This window comes from Polypterus senegalus, chromosome 4 (genome assembly GCF_016835505.1).
Source record: "Polypterus senegalus isolate Bchr_013 chromosome 4, ASM1683550v1, whole genome shotgun sequence".
Classification (NCBI taxonomy): domain Eukaryota; kingdom Metazoa; phylum Chordata; class Cladistia; order Polypteriformes; family Polypteridae; genus Polypterus; species Polypterus senegalus.
Genome location: NC_053157.1, coordinates 251776531 through 251798150, shown reverse-complemented (window position 1 = coordinate 251798150; position 21620 = coordinate 251776531). Strand labels below are relative to the sequence as shown.

Sequence of the window (21620 nt, the reverse complement as noted above, 5' to 3'; positions counted from 1 at the left end):
ATCTTTGGTTCACTTCATATCTCATTTTTATTTGGCTGTCATTTAAGGGAAGAAAGAAGCAATTCAGAGCATTCTTCAATTAACAAAAGGAAGGGAAGGGAAAAGAAGTCAATTAACAGCAGAAATTGGTTACTCATTAAGAAAGTCAAGAAGGAAAACCTGCAGCCACTGCGGCCCGCTGGCGTCAGAGTCGGACCCCCTGATTTAGATCAGGTATCAGCAAGAGGAAAAGTGAAGGTCTACAGGACGGTAGTGAGACCAGCTGTGTTATATGGGCAGGAGATGGTGGCACTGACCAGAAAGCAAGAGACAGAGCTGGAGGTGGCAGAGCTAAAGATGCTAAGATTTGCATTGGGTGTGACGAGGATGGACAGGATTAGAAATGAGGACATTAGAAGGTCAGCTCAGGTGGGATGATTGGGAGACAAAGTCAGAGAGGTGAGATTGTGTTGGTTTGGACATGTTCAGAGGAGAGATGCTGGGTATACTGGGAGAAGGATGCTAAGGATAGAGCTGCCTGGTAAGAGAAGAGGAAGGCCTTAGTGGAGGTTTATGGATGTGGTGAGAGAGGACATGGAGGTGATAGAAAAAGATGACGAGGATGGGAAGATATGGAAGAAGATGATCAGCTGAAAGAAGAAGACAAAGAAGATGTCTACCTGAGAGCTGCACCTGATTACGCGACCACAAACACCCTGGCATTTTTAAAATAGACAGTTTAAGGTTTAACTGAGGTCAGACTTTAGTGTCTTTTAGCCCTTTGTTTATATGTTTAATTTGCTTCATACATCGTCCAATAATATTAAAGAAAATTAAATATACTGGAGTAGTTTCATCTATCCTTCAGTCAGGAACACAACATTAGATGTTTCCAGATCTACAGAATTACAGCTTGTCTATTTCTTGAATGGCAAGGTTGATGTATTACATTAAATTCACACTAAAACGAGGTGTGTGTGTGACTGGGTCAGGGGGTCAATGTGGACCTCGACTATCGCTCCTACTGAATCAACTTAGAACCCAAATAGTACAATTTAATCTTATCCAAGTGTAAATTTATTTGAAATCGATCTTCAGCTTGTCAGACAATGTGAAATTTCAAACCATTACTGCTTGGATGAATAAGAAGCCATTCAAACTGGCACTTCTGATTTTCCTCTGTCACCAGAGGGAGACCCCAATCTTCACCAAGAATTCATTTTTTTGAGAATGTCGGAATTTCCAGAATAGCAGAATTGACAAATCTGGACAGAAGAAGAAGGTGGTGAAGTTTAATGTCTAATGTGATATCAAGTGACTCAGTAGAACACCAAACTCTCGTAGTATGGCCGACATCTGACAGACCCATGAGTCCTTGGTGGATTGATTCACAAATTATAGACCCCTTGAGTGACCAATGGAGGGGGGGACACTTTACAGTAGTCCCATCTGTCACTCGCTTCTACACATTGTCACTTTTCCGGAGCTCCTGATACTTAGTCTATATAGTGCCTTTCAGCAGTGCTGCTCCAGCAGAATTTTAAACAGTCGACTTTCAATGACACTTGGGGTCATGTGGTTGTGAATTAACATGGGACCCTTCTGGTCAGACAAGTATCTGTAGGTCTGAGGTGCCCCCTGTAGAAGAAATCAACTTTTTAATTAAAAAAAATAATCTTTTCCTCTACTAGGACAAGTCTGATAAAGCCCCTTTGATATAATTGATAAAACCCCACAGAGCAGACACTGTTTTGAGTTCTCAACTTTTAAACATTTAAACAAATGAAAATGGCATAGAAAATTACTGGGGGTTCTTAGAAGTTCAAAGACCTCACTGAACTGTTGTGACATCTCAAGCTGACTGATTCCTCTATTGACTGCCACAGGGATCTTCAGCCACTCAGTCAAGTGCTCACTCTGCTGTGTTGTGTCATTGTGTGCCTCACACTGAACGAGGACAAAAGAAGAGGAGGAGATGAAGAAAGTCACAGCCAAGAGTGGTCAAGGTAAAGACTACAAGACCACCTCCAAACAGCTTCATGTTCCAGTGAGCAGAGCTGCTAATATTCTCAAGATGTTTGAGCATCCGCAGGACTGTACCCGACCTCCCTTACAGGACCACTAGAGTAAAGCTGATCTCAGGTTGAACAGAAGGAGAGCTTAAATGGTGCAGAAAAAAACAAGAAAACATCAATAGAGACTCAGGCTGACCTCCGAGATCAAGGTACACCTTCTGGATTGGAGTTTTCTTAAACACATGTTGACAAGACACAGTGCTGGAGATAAACCTTTGGACTGATGAAACTAAACAAGAGCTTTACAGTAAGTCACAGCAGCTCTGTGTCCACAGAAAATGAAATGTGTTCAAAAAAAATACAACAAACATGGAGGAGACTCATTAATGTTAGGGGTCTGCTGTGCTGAGTCTGGGCAGGGCACAATAAAATCAGAAGATCATCTAGACATTCTGGAGTGACCGTCACAAGGCTCTTTCATGGGTTCAGGACATGGATCCCCCAAAACATACAAGTATGACCACTGAAATACAGTTGAAATTACTTTGGAATGTTCTGAGGTATTTTGCTATGCACTCTGAACTGAATTCAAGTCAACATCCATGGAAAGAGCTGGAAATCATAGTTGGAAGATGTCCATCAAATCTCAAGAAGAGTGGCCTGAGTGATGAGTGAGAGAAGCAGAAGTCTCATCCAGAGCTACAGAAAGTGCCTGATGACAGGTCTCACATAAACATTCGGTTAGAGAATATTAGGCGAATGTCCCAATACTTGTGTAGCAAAGAGTCTATCAAAGAGTCCAGCAGCAACACCACATGCACTTCAGAACAGGTCATCCAGCAGAAGCTAAACATGTTCGGGCCTGGCCAGTACTTGGATGGGAGAAATAATCTAGGTAAACTTAGGTTGCTGCTGGAAGAGGAGTTGGTGAGGCCAGCAGGAGGCGCTTACCCGGTACTCTCAATGTGGATCCCAATACTCCAGTGGGAGTGATGGGGACACTGGGCTGTAAAAATGTTGCCATCCTTTGGATGAGACAAAGAACTGATGTCCTGACTCTCTGTTCATTAAAGGCCCCTGGACATCCTTTGTAAAGACACTAACGACTCCAGGCTAAATTGCCCCCCATGGCTTAGGCATTCTGTCCCCCTAATCATCCCTTTTCTCTAACTGTCTCCCTCTCTCTTACCACTTCACCATCTAATAGCTCACGTGTGGTGAGCGTCACTGGCTGTTGTCACATTATCCTGGTGGATGCTGCAGATTAGTAGCGGCTGAAGTGGCTCCCCAATCACTGAAGCACTCTGAGTAGTGAGAAAAGCGCTATATAAATGTAAAGTAGTATTATTGATAGTAGTGTTGCTCTTGTCATGGAGAAAACACCCTCCTTTTTTGGAAGAAAACATGCAGAGTTTCAAGACGAGCAATCAGATTAAGACTTAATTGCAGAGAGCATAAAGCTGACTCATTTCAATGAAGTGAGGTCCAGTAGTCTGTTAGAGCCTCATATTTATTACAATTCTTATCACCAGATTACCTCACTCTGCATATTTGTCATCATTATCTCATTCCTAGTACACAATTCTTCCTCCATTCCTCTCACATCACCAATATTTTCTCCTGCATTAATCATTTTCTGATGAACATATTTGCCTCCTACCCATCACCTGTCACTGTTATCTTAACTTGAGTGGCAGGGTCTCCATCTATCACATTCTTATTGTTTGGTTTGTAAATATAGGTGGTATCCTTTAGGGAATAAAAGGTATGGGCATAAGCCTTTCATATTTAACTGTCTGAAGCCATCAGTTACGATATGTATACATATGTATAGGCGTTACTTTGGACACATGAAATCTCTATACTCTGTGGAATAAAGAAAGGCGGATGACAACTGTTGTCAGTTTACACTCATTTGACAGAAAATTGGGATTGTTGTTTAAAAGTGGGCAGGGCATGTCTGTAATCCAAACAGTAGAGAGATAGATGTAAAAGGCGCTATAAAATACATAGATATTAAAGTCACTATATACTGTAAGGGATGTGATAGAAAAAATAAGATGCATAGAGCAATGTGAAAGATATTATATCTATACTAATAAAAGGCAAAGCCCTCACTGACTGACTCACTCACTGACTCATCACTAATTCTCCAACTTCCCGTGTAGGTAGAAGGCTGAAATTTGGCAGGCTCGTTCCTTACAGCTTCCTTACAAAAGTTGGGCAGGTTTCATTTCGAAATTCTACATGTAATGGTCATAACTGGAAGCTATTTTTCTCCATATACTGTAATGGAGTTGAGCTGGAAAGCCATGGGGGTGGAGTTTCGTGTGACATCATCAAGCCTCCCACGTAATCACGTGAACTGTCAACGCAGTACGTAGAAAACAAGGAAGAGCTCCAAAAATCGCTGAAGTAAACATGCATTATATAATTGAGAAGGCAGCGAAACAATAAGAAGCGAGCAAGTGACATATACAACCATATTCATGAGTGCTGCTACTTCGGAAACAAAGCATGGTGTAAACCTAAAGTTTAAATTAAATTCATAGACAGGCTGTCGCTGGCGTTTCACATGCCCACAGGTAATGCGGGATACAAGTTTAATGAGAGGACGCAGGATATAAACGAGAGTTTTGATCACTTTGTAACTAAGTTAAAATTGCAGGTGAAGGGCTGTGCTTATGCAAATTCCGAGACTGTGTTTGTGGGGGATTGACAGTTAAGGCGGGTGGGGAAGTCACGTCATCATCTCCCCTTCCATTCACCTCATTTCGCTCTGAGCTGAGCTCCGCAGCTAATGCAGTGTTATTGAAGCGACTTTGTAACGCTGCCACCAAATACTCACAGAAAAATCCACAAGTTAATACACAGGCTGTCTCTAGAGTTTCTCCACACTGAATCCTCCAGGCACTACTTACAAAAGGTTACATTGACAATCGTGTTACGTTATTTTTAAAATATTTCCTTTTCTTAGCACAAGCACAGCTGAGAAGCTGCGATGCATGTGCTCCATAACACGTTAAAAAATCACGCATTTAATCACAAAGGGGAAGTTCTGTCAATGCATGATTTCCTGGTACACCGATTACATTGATCAGCGCTTCCCGATTCATTTTACCCTCGCACCCCCTTGGTTTGAGAAGAAGTATGAAAAAATATGAGGTTAACACAGAAAACCAGATCACCAATGGAAGCTTTATGAATAATCGATTCGCCATCAATAATTGTTTTGGTAAAGCCATACTCAGTGTAATCCTCCTTCCATTTTATAATTTTTCCGCCACTAGCCATGATTAAATGAACGGTAAAAAAGTAAGAGCGAAGCGAGGGTGACTTATTCAGGCAGGCAGGCGACAGCTCAATAGCTCTCATTTGGATATAAGTAGGTTCTATTTAGTCGCCAGAAATATCTTTGTTAGAAATGGAAGTTGAATTTAGTCTTTAAATTTCTATGGTAAAGAAAAAGTTATGCAATGATGACTAAATTTAACTATATAAAGTCAAAACTTGTATATATTAAGTCCTTCCCGAATATATAAAGTCAAAACTTGATTATATAAAGTCAGCGCTGGAATATATAAAGTCAAAACTTGAATATATAAAGTCATTCCCAAATATATAAAGTCAAAACCTGAGTATATAAAGATGGCGTTGGAATATTTCGGAATATATAAAGTAAGCGCTGGAATATATAAAGTCAGCGTCGGAATATATAAAGTCAGCGCTGGAATATACAGTGGTGTGAAAAACTATTTGCCCCCTTCCTGATTTCTTATTCTTTTGCATGTTTGTCACACAAAATGTTTCTGATCATCAAACACATTTAACCATTAGTCAAATATAACACAAGTAAACACAAAATGCAGTTTTTAAATGATGGTTTTTATTATTTAGGGAGAAAAAAAATCCAAACCTACATGGCCCTGTGTGAAAAAGTAATTGCCCCCTTGTTCAAAAATAGCCTAACTGTGGTGTATCACACCTGAGTTCAATTTCCTGATTACTGCCACACCTGTTTCAATCAAGAAATCACTTAAATAGGAGCTGCCTGACACAGAGAAGTCGACCAAAAGCACCTCAAAAGCTAGACATCATGCCAAGATCCAAAGAAATTCAGGAACAAATGAGAACAGAAGTCATTGAGATCTATCAGTCTGGTAAAGGTTATAAAGCCATTTCTAAAGCTTTGGGACTCCAGCGAACCACAGTGAGAGCCATTATCCACAAATGGCAAAAACATGGAACAGTGGTGAACCTTCCCAGGAGTGGCCGGCCGGTCGACCAAAATGACCCCAAGAGCAGAGACGACTCATCCGAGAGGTCACAAAAGACCCCAGGACAACGTCTAAAGAACTGCAGGCCTCACTTGCCTCAATTAAGGTCAGTGTTCACGACTCCACCATAAGAAAGAGACTGGGCAAAACGGCCTGCATGGCAGATTTCCAAGACACAAACCACTGTTAAGTAAAAAGAACATTAGCGCTCGTCTCAATTTTGCTAAGAAACATCTCAATGATTGCCAAGACTTTTGGGAAAATACCTTGTGGACTGATGAGACAAAACTTGAACCTTTTGGAAGGCAAATGTCCCGTTACATCTGGCGTAAAAGGAACACAGCATTTCAGAAAAAGAACATCATACCAACAGTAAAATATGGTGGTGGTAGTGTGATGGTCTCGGGTTGTTTTGCTGCTTCAGGACCTGGAAGGCTTGCTGTGATAGATGGAACCATGAATTCTACTGTCTACCAAAAAATCCTGAAGGAGAATGTCCGGCCATCTGTTCGTCAACTCAAGCTGAAGCGATCTTGGGTGCTGCAACAGGACAATGACCCAAAACACACCAGCAAATCCACCTCTGAATGGCTGAAGAAAAACAAAATGAAGACTTTGGAGTGGTCTTTGGAGTCAAAGTCCTGACCTGAATTCAATTGAGATGCTATGGCATGACCTTAAAAAGGCGGTTGATGCTAGAAAACCCTCAAATAAAGCTAAATTACAACAATTCTGCAAAGATGAGTGGGCCAAAATTCCTCCAGAGCGCTGTAAAAGACTCATTGCAAGTTATCGCAAATGCTTGATTGCAGTTATTGCTGCTAAGGGTGGCCCAACCAGTTATTAGGTTCAGGGGGCAATTACTTTTTCACACAGGGCCATGTAGGTTTGGGTTTATTTTTCTCCCTAAATAATAAAAACCATCATTTAAAAACTGTATTTTGTGTTTACTTGTGTTATATTTGACTAATGGTTAAATGTGTTTGATGATCAGAAACATTTTGTGTGAAAACATGCAAAAGAATAAGAAATCAGGAAGGGGGCAAATAGTTTTTCACACCACTGTATATAGATATGACAACAACACTCATATCAATGACAAAACAATTACATTAACAATCATATTACGTTATTTAAAAAATTTTTCCTCTTCTTTCTTTAACACACAACTTTTCCGCTGCGAAGTGCGGGTATTCTGCTAGTATATATATATATATATATATATATATATATATATATATATATATATATATATATATATATACACACATATATATATATATATATATATATATATATATATATATATATATATACACACACATATATACATATACACACATATATACCTGTATATATATAGATACACATATACACATACATCCACATATATATTATTTTAATAATAACTTAACATGATTGACAATGTAATTGTGTTAATTATTGTCATGATTGACAATGTAATTGTGTATATATTATATATATATATATATATATATATATATATATATATATATATACATACGTATACTGTATATATATACACACACACACACAGACACACACACATATAAACATATATACATATACATTATGTGGTTGAATAAATCCTTCACAAAGACAAAAACAAAGTTTTGGGGACCGTCCCCGTATATTGTCGTCCAGACAAAAAATAGGTCTTAATGTCATCTGATTCAGTCAAGGTGGTCAGTGCAATGGGTGGTGACCGAGCGACCTCCGTCCGTACTCTGGCTGCAGCACGAGCCTCTGCTTCGGCTAATTGGGTCCTCGTCTCACCCATTTGGATCTTCAAAGTTTGGAGGTCTCCCATAATGGTGGAAAGAACGGTGTTCAGGTCCTGTTCTTCAGACATTTTGAACAATTATTCCTGACTACTACGCCAATTGTGGTAGAATAAATCCTTCACAAAGACAAAAACAAAGTTTTGGGGACCGTCCCCGTATATTGTCGTCCAGACAATAAGATAAAGAAGCAATTCAAAGTTTGGAATTACAATGAATACTTTTACTTTGACAAAATGGCGGTTATATAACAGAGAAAAACATGTGACAGGAAATGGTTGGCATGTTGTGACGTTGCAGCAGGAAGTGAGGTGATTTGTGGGTGCCGGAAGTGAGATCATCAAGGATGGCCGGAAGTGACGTCATCGCGAGCATTTTGGAACCCGGAAGTTGCAGGATTATTTTTCTTCTTGGTTTCTGTTGATACAAGAGAGTTCAGGTAAGCACCACGTGACAAGCCCTTATCTCGCAATGTTTCACTCACCTTTAGGCTCTTTGACTGCCTCCTAATCGCACATGTGTGACATGACACCCCCAGCCCAGACCGCTCAGGTGAGGCGACCTGCACCGCGAAGTCGTGGACAAGAGAGAGAGCATCTGCGTTGGCCTGCAAGGAACCTTTACAATTAATTACACTAAAACGATAAGCTTGTAACTCTAAGAACCACCTAGTGATGCATGGGTTCGGCACACGATGAAGGGACATCCACTGTAAAGCGGCGTGATCCGTCACCAGAGTAAACTCGCGTCCCAATAGGTAGTACCTCAAAGATGTGATAGCCCACTTGATCTCCAAGGCTTCTCGCTCCACCACAGCAGACTTGGTCTCTCGTTCCAGCAATTTCCCGCTAAGGTACATAACGGGGTGTTCAGCACCGTCGACGCACTGGCTCAGCACGGCACCCAATCCTGTGGCCGATGCATTGGTCTGGAGAATAAAAGGAATATAAAAATCAGGATTTCAACACAGGTGCTGACGTAAGGGCCAACTTTAGGTCACAGAATGCTTTATCAACCGCATCATCCCATACCACTTTTAAAGGTGCACGTTTCTTTGTTAAATTAGATAAGGGCGAAGCAATTTCAGAGAAATGCGGTACAAAATGGCGATAGTAACACGCCAACCCTAAAAATGCTTGAACATGCCGCTTATTCATCGGACGGGGCCAATTCATGATGGCATCAATTTTATTACATTGTGGTTTAACAACACCACCACCTACTAGGTAGCCTAAATATTTGGCTTCCTTCAATCCGAAGAAACATTTATTAGGATTAATACGAAGCCCTGCTGACGCTAGTGTGGAGAGCACTGTTTTAACCTGCCATACATGGTTCTTCCATGTGCCGGAATAAATGACTACATCATCCAAGTAGGTGGCACTATAGGAATTGTGGGGTCATAGCAGTGTGTCTACCAGACATTGAAAAGTAGCTGGTGTCCCGTTCAAACCAAAATTAAGAACCTTGTATTGCCAATGTCCACTGGGTGTACTAAAAGCATTTTTTTCTTTACCGGAGTCCATTAAGGGTGTTGTGATGTGGGATTTTGCATATAACTTGATAAATGTTTTGTATGTCTTTATTTATAATTTAGGCAAACCAAGTGGTGAGAGGTATTCATGTTTGCAAACCTTTTTTATGACTATCTCTTTGTAATTTTATGACAGGATTTGGGGGGATGTGTCTTAAACCAATTTGAGTATTTCTTTGCTAAAGTCTTTGTCTCATCCCCCACACAAAGCCAGGTTAGCTTAACATATGGTCTTGGGGGGTTGAGGTGTTAAAATGTCCTATTTCTCCCATTGGTCTGAGATATGGCTGTTTGGAATTGGCTTGTCTCAGAGGCCTTTAAGTACCATGATGTCCTATTGGTTCTAGGAATTGGAGAGAACATCTATAAATGTACTTGCTCAACCACATTCTCTCTCTCTAACCAACATATGATGAAGAAGCATCTCTCTTGCTAACCTGTGATGATGAAGATAACACAATTAAGAGCACAGCTCAGCAGCCATATTGAACAGACAAGTTTGCTGAAAGCTGAGCACCAACGATGCCTTAACTAGAGACATTTTAAGTAACTACAAGTCTGTGTGCCACCTGAGCTACACATCACCATTTAATCAGGTTGTATTGTTGCCAATATTCAAATGTACTTTGCATTTTGTTATTATTTATGAATATTATTAGTAATACATTATTTTATGTGTAACTTAACTCCTGCTTGTCTTTTTACTACATCTAATTGCCTGAGGTTATAGATATAGAAGGTAAGGTGGGGAGAAGTTATATAAAATAATATCTTATAAACAGTGGTAAGTCTGTGAGTTTAGGCATTCTAAGGCTGCATATTAATAATACAATAGGGGAAAGTGGAGCAATACATATTACTCTACCAAGATAAAACAAGGGAACTTGCCAATACCCTTTAGTCATGTCAAGAGTAGTTAGGAATCGAGCGTTCTTTAACCAATCAAGTAAATCATCTACTCGCGGCATGGGATACGCATTGAATTTAGAGACCTGATTAAGTCATTGCGAAACCTCTACGAGCCATCAGGTTTAGAAACTAAGACAATTGGACTAGACCAAGGGCTATAGCTTTCTTTAATAACCCCTAATTCTAGCATTCGTCTAATTTCCAACTCTACTTGTGCTTTCTTTGTCTCCAGGAGCCTGTAAGGTCTCTCTCTGACAAACACTCCAGGGTCTGTAATAATGTCATGAACAATCAACGCAGTACGTCCAGGTGTCTCATCCACAACTTTAGGGACAGACAAGATAGCACGTTTGAGATCTTGTCGTTGTTCAAATGTTAAATCAGGACCAAAATTAAGATGGGCACGTGACGTGAAAAGAGAACGAGGTTGTCCGGAGGAGGGATCAATATCCCTTTCCACGGTTTCAACAGATTAATGTGATATACTCGTTCACTCGGTCGACGATTAGGTTGTTTAACCAAATAGTCCACGAGTCCTGTTCTTTCTTTTATTTCATAGGGGCCTTACCAATGTGCTAACAATTTTGAATGGGAGGTTGGAACAAGCACCATTACACGATCACCCGACCTAACTCCGAATGGTGGTGTTTCTATTATAATAACGAGACTGCGCTGCTTGTGCTTTTTCTAAATTGTATTTTAAAATAGGTCTAATTTTCTCAAGTCTATCGCGTAATTGCGTGATATATTTGAGAATATTTGAAGTAGGGAGGACCTCCTCTCCCCTTCCTTCTTTTATAATATCCAAAAGCCCTTGGGGTTGTCTCCCATATAATAATTCAAAAGGAGAGAAACCTGTAGAGGTCTGCAGGACTTCCCGGTAACCAAATAAAACGAGAGGAAGCAACTGATCCCAGTTTCTTCCATCCTCATTAACTACCTTACGCAACATCTGTTTCAACGTTTGATTAAAACGTTCTACCAACCCGTCAGTTTGGGGATGATAGACCAATGTTTTCAGATGTTTTATACGGAGTAATTTGGCTATCTCCCTGAATGTCTCCGAAGTGAAAGGAGTCCCTTGGTCTGTCAAAACCTCTTTAGGGATCCCAACACAAGCGAATATCCCTACTAATTCCCATGGAATAGTTTTTGTATTAGCTGAGCGCAATGGGACAGCTTCACCAAATATATATTTAAATCCTTTTAACAAGGGTTCTAAAGGTCCTACGAGGTCAATACCGACTTGTTCAAATGGTATATCAATAAGGGGAAGAGGAACAAGAGGAGCTTTCATCCATCTTGGAGTCTGGCGAAGTTGACACTCTGGACAGGAAGCGCAAAATCGCCGGACCTCCTCATTTATTCCCGGCCAGTAAAATCAGAGTTTTATCCTCTTTACAGTTTTATCGGAGCCTAAATGGGCTCCTAGAAGGTGAGCATGTGCCAATTCACACACTTTTTGCCGAAAAGTGCATGGAATTAACAACGATGTTCGCACTTCACCCCCGTGCTCTGCCACTCTATATAACAAATCATTTTTAAGTACAAAGAACGGAATCGGTGGAATGGGATCCAGAGTTGTTTTACCCTTGGTGGATACTATAGCATTCCTAGCAAATTTTAAGGAATGATCGTTCCACTGTTCTCTTTAAAAGGATGAAGGTGTTAACAGGAATTGTGAAGATAAAGTCTGAATTGGGTCTTGCGCAACCTCAAGGGGAGGGGCTTCTGCCTCCACATCCTCCATGTTAACTGTATTAGCTCCCACAGAGGACGATGGGACATTGATTTCTTCGAATTGGGTACTTGTATCAACCCGTGCTACTGTGGGACATGAGGTGGAGGCAGTCGGATCAGTATTTTCCATGACTAAGCCTAAATATTTCTTTGGTACAGTTACGTTTTTACTGCTGGTAATTTTATTCCAGTCTCTTCCAAGTATGACTGGAAACGGGGGATCCTGTAACACAGCCATGTTCTTGCTCATCAGGTTACAATTTACTGTCACCACACATCTGGTTGATAATATCGGATATCCGGGTGAATACATTTGAGACTAGTTTTCAACTTAGTCCACTGTTGCGGTAAAACAAAACGGGCAGCAACAATAGAAATGTTACTCCCGGAATCAAACATTGCCCTTACCTTTCTGCCATTTATAATAACTGCACCTGTATAAGGAAGAGACAAAGGGTTATTAACTGTGGCACAATACCTTTCTCCCTTCACCAACGAACAATCCATGGGCTCGTAGGAGCAGTTAGGGGACAGATGTCCAACTTCCCCACACTTGTAACAGCGGGGAAGATTAGCTGGTCTATCCCGTCTACGGACGGCAGGTTCGGGAGCTTGTCGGTGGGGCTCAGGAGCTGCCCCACGTGCCTGTTGGTTCGGCGAGAGAACCGTTCTGATCGCCCCGATTTGCAAGCCGCCCAGTGACGCTCCGCGATTTGGATTAGAGTGTCCATGTCGTCAAAGTTATGTTTCCGGGGTTGCTGGGCAATATGCTCAGGGAGGGCATGCACAAAGGTTTCACATGCAAGTAGCTCAGCCATTTTATGAGAATTATTAATGTCGGGCCGTAGCCAACGACATACCTTTCCCCAGGCTTCAAAGCCCTGAGTTCTCAATGGCCTCTCTGGGTCGAACTGCCACTCCTTCCATTCTCTTGCCTGATGCTCCGGGGATACGTCATAGCGTTTGAAGACTTCTAGTTTAAGAGCGTCATAATCAGCAGCCTGCTCCTCAGTTAAATCATAATAGGCTCTATGCACCGTTCCCTTCAGGTAGGGAGCCAGTTGGTACGCCCACTCCGACTTTGGCCATGCGTTCCTCTTAGCGATACGCTTGAAAATCAAAAAATAGGTCTTAATGTCATCTGATTCAGTCAAGGTGGTCAGTGCAATGGGTGGTGACCGAGCGACCTCCGTCCGTACTCTGGCTGCAGCACGAGCCTCTGCTTCGGCTAATTGGGTCCTCGTCTCACCCATTTGGATCTTCAAAGTTTGGAGGTCTCCCATAATGGTGGAAAGAATGGTGTTCAGGTCCTGTTCTTCAGACATTTTGAACAAATATTCCTGACTACTACGCCAATTGTGGTATAATAAATACATCACAAAGACAAAAACAAAGTTTTGGGGACCGTCCCCGTATATTGTCGTCCAGACAATAAGAAAAAGAAGCGATTCAAAGTTTGGAATTACAATGAATATTTTTACTGTGACAAAATGGTGGAAATATAACAGAGAAAAACATGTGACAGGAAATGGTTGGCATGTTGTGACGCTGCAGCAGGAAGTGGGGTGATTTGTGGGTGCCGGAAGTGACGTCATCAAGGCTGGCCAGAAGTGACGTCATGGCAACCATTTTGGAACCCGGAAGTTGCAGGATTATTTTTCTTCTTGGTTTCTGTTGATAAAAGAGAGTTCAGGTAAGCACCACGTGACAACCCCTTATCTCGCAATGTTTCACTCACCTTTAGGCTCTTTGACTATATATATATATATATATATATACAGTGGTGTGAAAAACTATTTGCCCCCTTCCTGATTTCTTATTCTTTTGCATGTTTGTCACACAAAATGTTTCTGATCATCAAACACATTTAACCATTAGTCACATATAACACAAGTAAACGCAAAATGCAGTTTTTAAATGATGGTTTTTATTATTTAGGGAGAAAAAAAAATCCAAACCTACATGGCCCTGTGTGAAAAAGTAATTGCCCCCTGAACCTAATAACTGATTGGGCCACCCTTAGCAGAAATAACTGCAATCAAGCGCTTATATAACTTGCAATGAGTCTTTTACAGCACTCTGGAGGAATTTTGGCCCACTCATCTTTGCAGAATTGTTTTAATTCAGCTTTATTTGACTCACTAATTCTCCAACTTCCCGTGTAGGTAGAAGGCTGAAATTTGGCAGGCTCATTCCTTACAGCTTACTTACAAAAGTTGGGCAGGTTTCATTTCGAAATTCTACACGTAATGGTCATAACTGGAAGCTATTTTTCTGCATATACTGTAATGGAGTTGAGCTGGAAAGACGTGGGGGCGGAGTTTCGTGTGACATCATCACGCCTCACACGTAATCACGTGAACTGACTGTCAACGCAGTACGTAGAAAACCAGGAAGACCTCCAAAAAGCGCTTAAGAAAACATGCATTATATAATTGAGAAGGCAGCAAAACAATAAGAAGCGAGCGAGTGGCATATACTACCATATTCATGAGTGCTGCTACCTCGGAAAGAAAGCAAGGTGTAAACCTAAACTTTAAATTAAGTTCATAGACAGGCTACCGCTGGCGTTTCACATGCCCACAGGTAATGTGGGATACAAGTTTAATGAGAGGACGCAGGATATAAACGAGAGTTTTGATCACTTTGTAACTAAGTTAAAATTGTAGGTGAAGGGGTGTGCTTATGCAAATTCCGAGAGACTGTGTTTGTGGGGATTGACGGTTAAGGGGTGGGGAGTCACGCCATCATCTCCCTCCCATTTACCTCATTTCGCTCTGAGCTGAGCTCCACGGCTAATGCCGTCTTTCGAAGCAACTTCGTCACACTGCCACCAAATACTCACAGAAAAATCCACAAGTTAATACACACGCTGTCTCTAGAGTTTCTCCACACTGAATCCTCCAGGCACTACTTACAAAAGGTTACATTGACAATCGTGTTACGTTATTTTTAAAATCTTTCCTTTTCTTAGCACAAGCATAGCTGAGAAGCTTCGATGCATGTGCTCCATAACGCGTTAAAAATAATGCATTTAATCACACTTTGCATTACAAGCAAAGGGGAGCTTTTGTCAATACATGATTTTCTGGTTCACCGATTACATTGATCAGCGCATCCCGATTAATTTTACCCTCACACCACCTTAGTTTGAGAAGGAAGTATGAAAAAATATGAGGTTAACACAGAAAAACAGATCACCAATTCAAGCTTTATGAATAATCGATTCGCCATCAATAATTGTTTTGGTAAAGCCATACTCAGTGTAATCCTTCCATTTTATGCACATAGATATACTTGTGTGTATGTTTGTATGTGTCTATATGTGTGTGTATAGCTTTGGTCACTGAGTGCAAGGAAAAATAATAAAATATAGTCTATAAGTTATTAAACAGTAAAACATTAACGTTTTAAGAAGTACAGGTACATTGAGCACTACTGGAGTGGTCTCAGGTAAACTACATTTTAAAGACTGTGTAACACAACAGGTAAGTAACTAACAGCAGCTAAAATGTATATGGATCATCTCTCGGTAGTAGATCCCTTTTGAAAGGCGCTACATGACGGCTGTGGTATAGAAATTACATTTTCTATGTGAACGCTCAAATTTGTGCCTCTGGTAATGTGCCTTACCGCAATTAAAGAAAATAAGTTTTGTGTCCTCTGCAGTGTTAAGAGAGAAAGGCTTTGGTTTGGGATAAAAGGAAAACAGGTGTAAAGAAAGGAAAGTTGCCTTTTCTTTTATATAGTATAGAGAGATGTGTTCGCTGACATTATGATCGCCTTTTGGGGACAGTCGCGTGAGTCTTGTGTAGACTGGTGAGACGTCCCCGCCATTAATCGGCTCTGATGGCACTGTCAGTCCTCCACTCATATGTGTGTCTTCATAATCCGAGCTGAGGACCCCATAATCGTATACGTGCAAAAGAAAGTGTGAATCGCCTTAATATTATTTTGCCGTGGTGTAGAAAAGGGGTCCAGTGTTTGCACTTGTCTGGGCTATAGCGCAAGGGGAGGAGGAAAACAATTAAAAGTGCTCACTTTGACTTAAGGCAGAAGCGCAGTCAGCGCCTCAAAGGCCGGCACAGCTATGCACGCGCTGGCTGCTCGACTTTTGCTGGGCAGGAGACCACAGTTTTGCAGACACGCTCATGATATCAAAAGTCTCAGCTCTTTGGAGGTAATTCATATATATATATATAGCAAAATACCCGCTCCTCGCAGCGGAGAAGTAGTGTGTTAAAGAAGTAATGAAAAAGAAAAGGAAACATTTTAATAATAACGTAACATGATTGACATTGTCATGAGTGTTGCTGTCATATATATGCCTGCCTAAATAAGTCACCTCGCTTTGCTCTTACTTTTTACCGCTCATTTAATCATGGCTAGTGGCGGAAAAATTATAAAATGGAAGGAGGATGGCTTTACCAAAACAATTATTGATGGCTTAATCGATTATTCATAAAGCTTGAATTGGTGATCTGTTTTTCTGTGTTAACCTCATATTTTTCATACTTCTTCTCAAACTAAGGTGGTGCGAGGGTAAAATGAATGGGATGCTGATCAGTGTAATCGGTGTACCAGGAAATCATGCATTGACAAAAGCTCCCTTTGCTTGTAATGCAAAGTGTGATTAAATGCATTATTTTTAACGCGTTATGGAGCACATGCATCGAAGCTTCTCAGCTGTGCTTGTGCTAAGAAAAGGAAAGATTTTAAAAATAACGTAACACGATTGTCAATGTAACCTTTTGTAAGTAGTGCCTGGAGGATTCAGTGTGGAGAAACTCTAGAGACAGCGTGTGTATTAACTTGTGGATTTTTCTGTGAGTATTTGGTGGCAGTCTGACGAAGTTGCTTCGGAAGACGGTGTTAGCTGAGCTCAGCTCAGGCAAATGAGATGAATGGGAGGGAGATGATGACATGACTCCCCACCGCCTTTAACTGTCAATCCCCACAAACACAGTCTCTCGGAATTTGCATAAGCACACCCTTCACCTACAATTTTAACTTAGTTACAAAGTGATCAAAACTCTCGCTTATATCCCTCGTCCTCTCATTAAACTTGTATCCCGCATTACCTGTGGGTATGTGAAACGCCAGCGTAGCCTGTCTATGAACTTAATTTAAAGTTTAGGTTTACACCTTGCTTTCTTTCCGAGGTAGCAGCACTCATGAATATGGTAGTATATGTCACTTGCTCGCTTCTTATTGTTTCGCTGCCTTCTCAATTATATAATGCATGTTTTCTTAAGCGCTTTTTGGAGTTCTTCCTGGTTTTCTACGTACTGCGTTGACAGTCAGTTCACGTGATTACGGGGAGGCGTGATGATGTCACACGAAACTCCGCCCCCACGTCTTTCCAGCTCAACTCCATTACAGTTAATGGAGAAAAATACCTTCCAGTTATGACCATTAGGCGTAGAATTTTGAAATGAAACCTGCCCAACTTTTGTAAGTAAGCTGTAAGGAATGAGCCTGCCAAATTTCAGCCTTCTACCTACACGGGAAGTTGGAGAATTAGTGATGAGTGAGTGAGTGAGTGAGTAATGCATTTAATCACACTTTGCATTACAAGCAAAGGGGAGCTTTTGTCAATGCATGATTTCCTGGTACACCGATTACAGTGATCAGCGCATCCCGATTAATTTTACCCTCGCACCACCTTAGTTTGAGAAGTATATGTGTGTGTGTGTGTGTGTGTGTGTGTGTGTATATATGACAGCAGCAATCCAAGCTGTGAGAAAACAGTAAAAAGGAGGCGTGTCAGACGTCGTGGTACATTTTCTGATGAACCTCGGCGCTAGTGGCAAAGCCTCTACTATTGCGCCAAGGTGTGCGGTTTGTCTATTTGAGCGTAGCAGTGTAATTCAGTTTTTGTTCAGCACTCTTTGGAACTGTTGCTTTTTGTCTGCGCACTGCGTCAGTTCACGTGAGCAGCTGAATATGGTTTTATAAGTCACTCGCTCGCTTCTAATTGTTTCGCTGCCTTCTTAATTATATAATGCATGTTTTCTTCAGCGCTTTTTGTAGCACTGCTACAATGCTGCGTGGGTATTATGAACTATCGTATCTGTTCGAGTTCAATTTAAATTTTAAATATAAGTAAATTTTATTTAGTCGACAGAAATATGTTTGGTAGGAATCCTTTAGAACCTTGGATGTCAGCACTAGAGGCGAAGACTCTTGTGTTGCGCCACAGCATGTAGTTCGTTTTATAGATATATATATATAGCATAACTCCTGTAGCCACAATAAATGCCTTTATTGAATAGACAAACCAGGGATGAACAAGTTCCTTTCTACTGCAGCCACAGCTGCGACACACATAAAAAACATCAATAATAACTCATAAACTTGCAATATTATTTAGGAAAATCGCAACATTTTACTCAACAAAAATTTGGATTATTTGTAAACAAAATCCATCCTCCTCTCTTTCCTCAAAAACAGTTCAATCACTCTGTCGTACGGATTATCTGTGCGCTTCAGTTCCATCAAAAAGTCCCATTCTATCGCCATTAAAGCTAATGCTGAAAGTCGAACCTGCCCTTTCATATTTCTGGCATAAGTTTTAATTTGCTTTAGGGTTCGACAGAAGCAGTGGACATGGGAATGGTCACCGCCAAATATACCAATGTGAACAGCTGCCCCATGCTCTCATTCAGATATTTCTGATGAAGGAAGTCAAGGAGATCAGTGGGAGATTTTCCTGCAAAATCATCCATGGCCTACATTACAGTCAGTTCTGTTTTTAGCCCAGACAGATCAAAAACCGCTCTGTGGCTCTGTGTTAAACTGGAGAAGGCTGCATGCGGGAATCTTTTCTTGTATTCCTGTAACTTCTCGGGCTCGATGAGAATGAGAAACATCAGGTTTTCGTGGTCTTGAAATCTGGTCTGTGTCTGGCAAATAATATTGTCTAGAGTCCTGCCATGGAGTTGGCGGTAGTGCGCGCGAGGATCTTGCACTCGGAGCGCTTGCGGTGCTTTCACTCGCCTCGTAGAGTTCCTCATATCGGCTTCTATCCAATCAATGGGTCTGAATACGGTGACGTTGCCGTACGCCTGCTAGAGGGCCCTACTGACACCAACTCAAAATCTGACTGGTTGAAGCAACAGGTTAATAGACTTTTTTTTTATTGGTTAGAGTGCCTGCACAACGGATTGTGAAGGCCTCTCTGCCTGGCAACAAATGATGACTGAAATGTGATTGGTTAAATGCTTTAATACGAAAATACAATGTCTGGAAGCAGCACAACCATCGGAAAAGCTATGAAAGTAAGCGGACAGACTATTTGGAATTATTTAATACGTATTCATGGACAAAATATAAGTAACATCAGTTTGTGATTCAGATATTTTTACTTATGAATATGCTAAGCACAGTCCTTGACCCGCGAATATTTACCTTATATGGGCAGGCACTCAATTACGTGGGAGGCGTGATGATGCGAGACGCAACTCTGCCTCCCACGGCCATCGAGTTGCAGTCTATTACAGTATATGGATGAAAATATGTTCCAGTTATGACCATTACGAGTAGAATTTCGAAATGAAACCTGCCCAACTTTTGTAAGTAAGCTGTAAGGAAGGAGCCTGCCAAATTTCAGCCTTCTACTTGCACAGGAAGTTCGAGAATTAGTGATGAGTGAGTGAGTGAGTGAGTGAGTGAGTGAGTCAGTCAGTCAGTCAGTGAGTCAGTCAGTCAGTCAGTGCTTTGCCTTTTATTAGTATAGATAAGCTATTTCTTGCAGCTTTGTATAGAAAAATAGTTTGTGTTTTTCATCCGTTAAGGTCACTGAATTTACTGAATCTGGAGAAAAAGAACAGCTATAGTTGTGAAGTTACATATTCTTTATTTCTGCTTATAATATTTTATTCAGATTTTTAAATTCTTAAATCTTTAACTGACCATGCTACAGGCTATTCTAAGATTCATCTAGGTCAATAAGCCAGTTAAACTTACAAGTTCAATAGGTCATCTGTATTTATCACTTGCATCTGCTTGTAGGCTTCAAAAACATTCCAGGCTTACTGACCAGGCACAGACTGCATTATCAATCACCAGTCATGATCACTTTTGACTTTACTTGCAGATATTCACATGTATTACTAATACAATTAAATTTGAATATGATCCCTTACTATTATGTTATTATATTATTATATTCTTATATGGGACGTCTCCCATCTTCTAGAGTTTTCGGTTCACATTTTTTGATTAGTCAGCTGACAAACACAGAAACACAGACTTACAAATGACATATGAGCATCTGCCACCCCAGACTCTGAATAAGAATAATTACTCTTCTTTTATTTTTCTTTGCTAGATTTGTATCCCACCTTCATACCCAAGCAGATTACTTGGCTAAAGCAGAAGTTCTTTAAACAACATAAGAATTTTCCTTTGAATTCTTACACATTCTGTCCAATCAGATGAGCTCTTTACTATTAGTGTCTGGTCAGAGCAGCTCCTGATTGGATCTTGTTAATTGTCTGTGTTGTGCTCCGCCCCCAGTCCCGTTATACACTCCCAGATTTCCTCACTCGTTTACTTTTCTCTCCTTTCAGACTTCTGTCCCCACACACTGGACATCAACACGGCACACAGAGACCTCCTTCTGTCTGAAGGGAACAAGAAGGTGACATGTGAGGGGACAGAGACTGAATATCCGAATCATCCTGAGAGATTTAACTGGTCATCTCATGTTTTGTGCAGAGAGACTCTGACTGGGATGCACTGTTACTGGGAGCTGGAGTGCAGTGAACGCCTCATGAGGATTGGACTCACATATAAAGGACTGAGCAGGAAAGGAGGAGGGTGTGACAGGTTAGGAATGACAGGCACCAGGGTTTGCAGTGCTGTGTGTCACAATAACAAGTGGACTGTAATCAGCGCCCCCTACAGCCCCAGAATTGGTGTGTATCTGGACTGACTTGCTGGCTCTCTGTCATTTTATAGCGTCTCACACACAATGACCCTCCTGCACAGGTTCAACACCTCCTTCATTGAGCCCCTCTATCCAGGGTTTTGGTTTGGTCTTCACTGCAGTGAAACAATCAGCAATCTTAAACCATGTGACCACAGACCAGTACCCTCCACCAGTCACTTGATGTCCCCATTTGCGCAGGTCATTTTTGCGATTGTAGTTTGGGGTCAAAATGAATTTCACAAGATTTGGGGGGGTAGCACGTCTGTGAATGAATTTGATGTTGAGAATGCAGGGTGGGTGCGGCTGTCAGGGCCTTCATTGTCATTGGATTTCAGGAGCCAATCAGCTGTGTGTGTGTCATAGTGAGGGGCGGGGTGTGATAGAGTAATGTGGAGGGAGCAGCAGTTAAGCATTTTGGTTTGCAGTGCA

The 21620-nt window shown here is 41.1% G+C and overlaps 1 protein-coding gene across 1 annotated transcript in view; it reads right to left on the bottom strand.

Annotated features, from left to right (window-relative positions):
- Positions 1–20479: 20479 nt before the first annotated feature.
- Positions 20480–21620, bottom strand: part of LOC120529044 (zinc finger protein 665-like) — a 25141-nt gene continuing 24000 nt past the window's right edge. The window contains exon 4 of the mRNA XM_039753105.1: positions 20480–20487. Within this exon, the coding sequence (XP_039609039.1) occupies positions 20480–20487 (8 nt within the window). The remainder of the gene's footprint in view (positions 20488–21620) is intronic.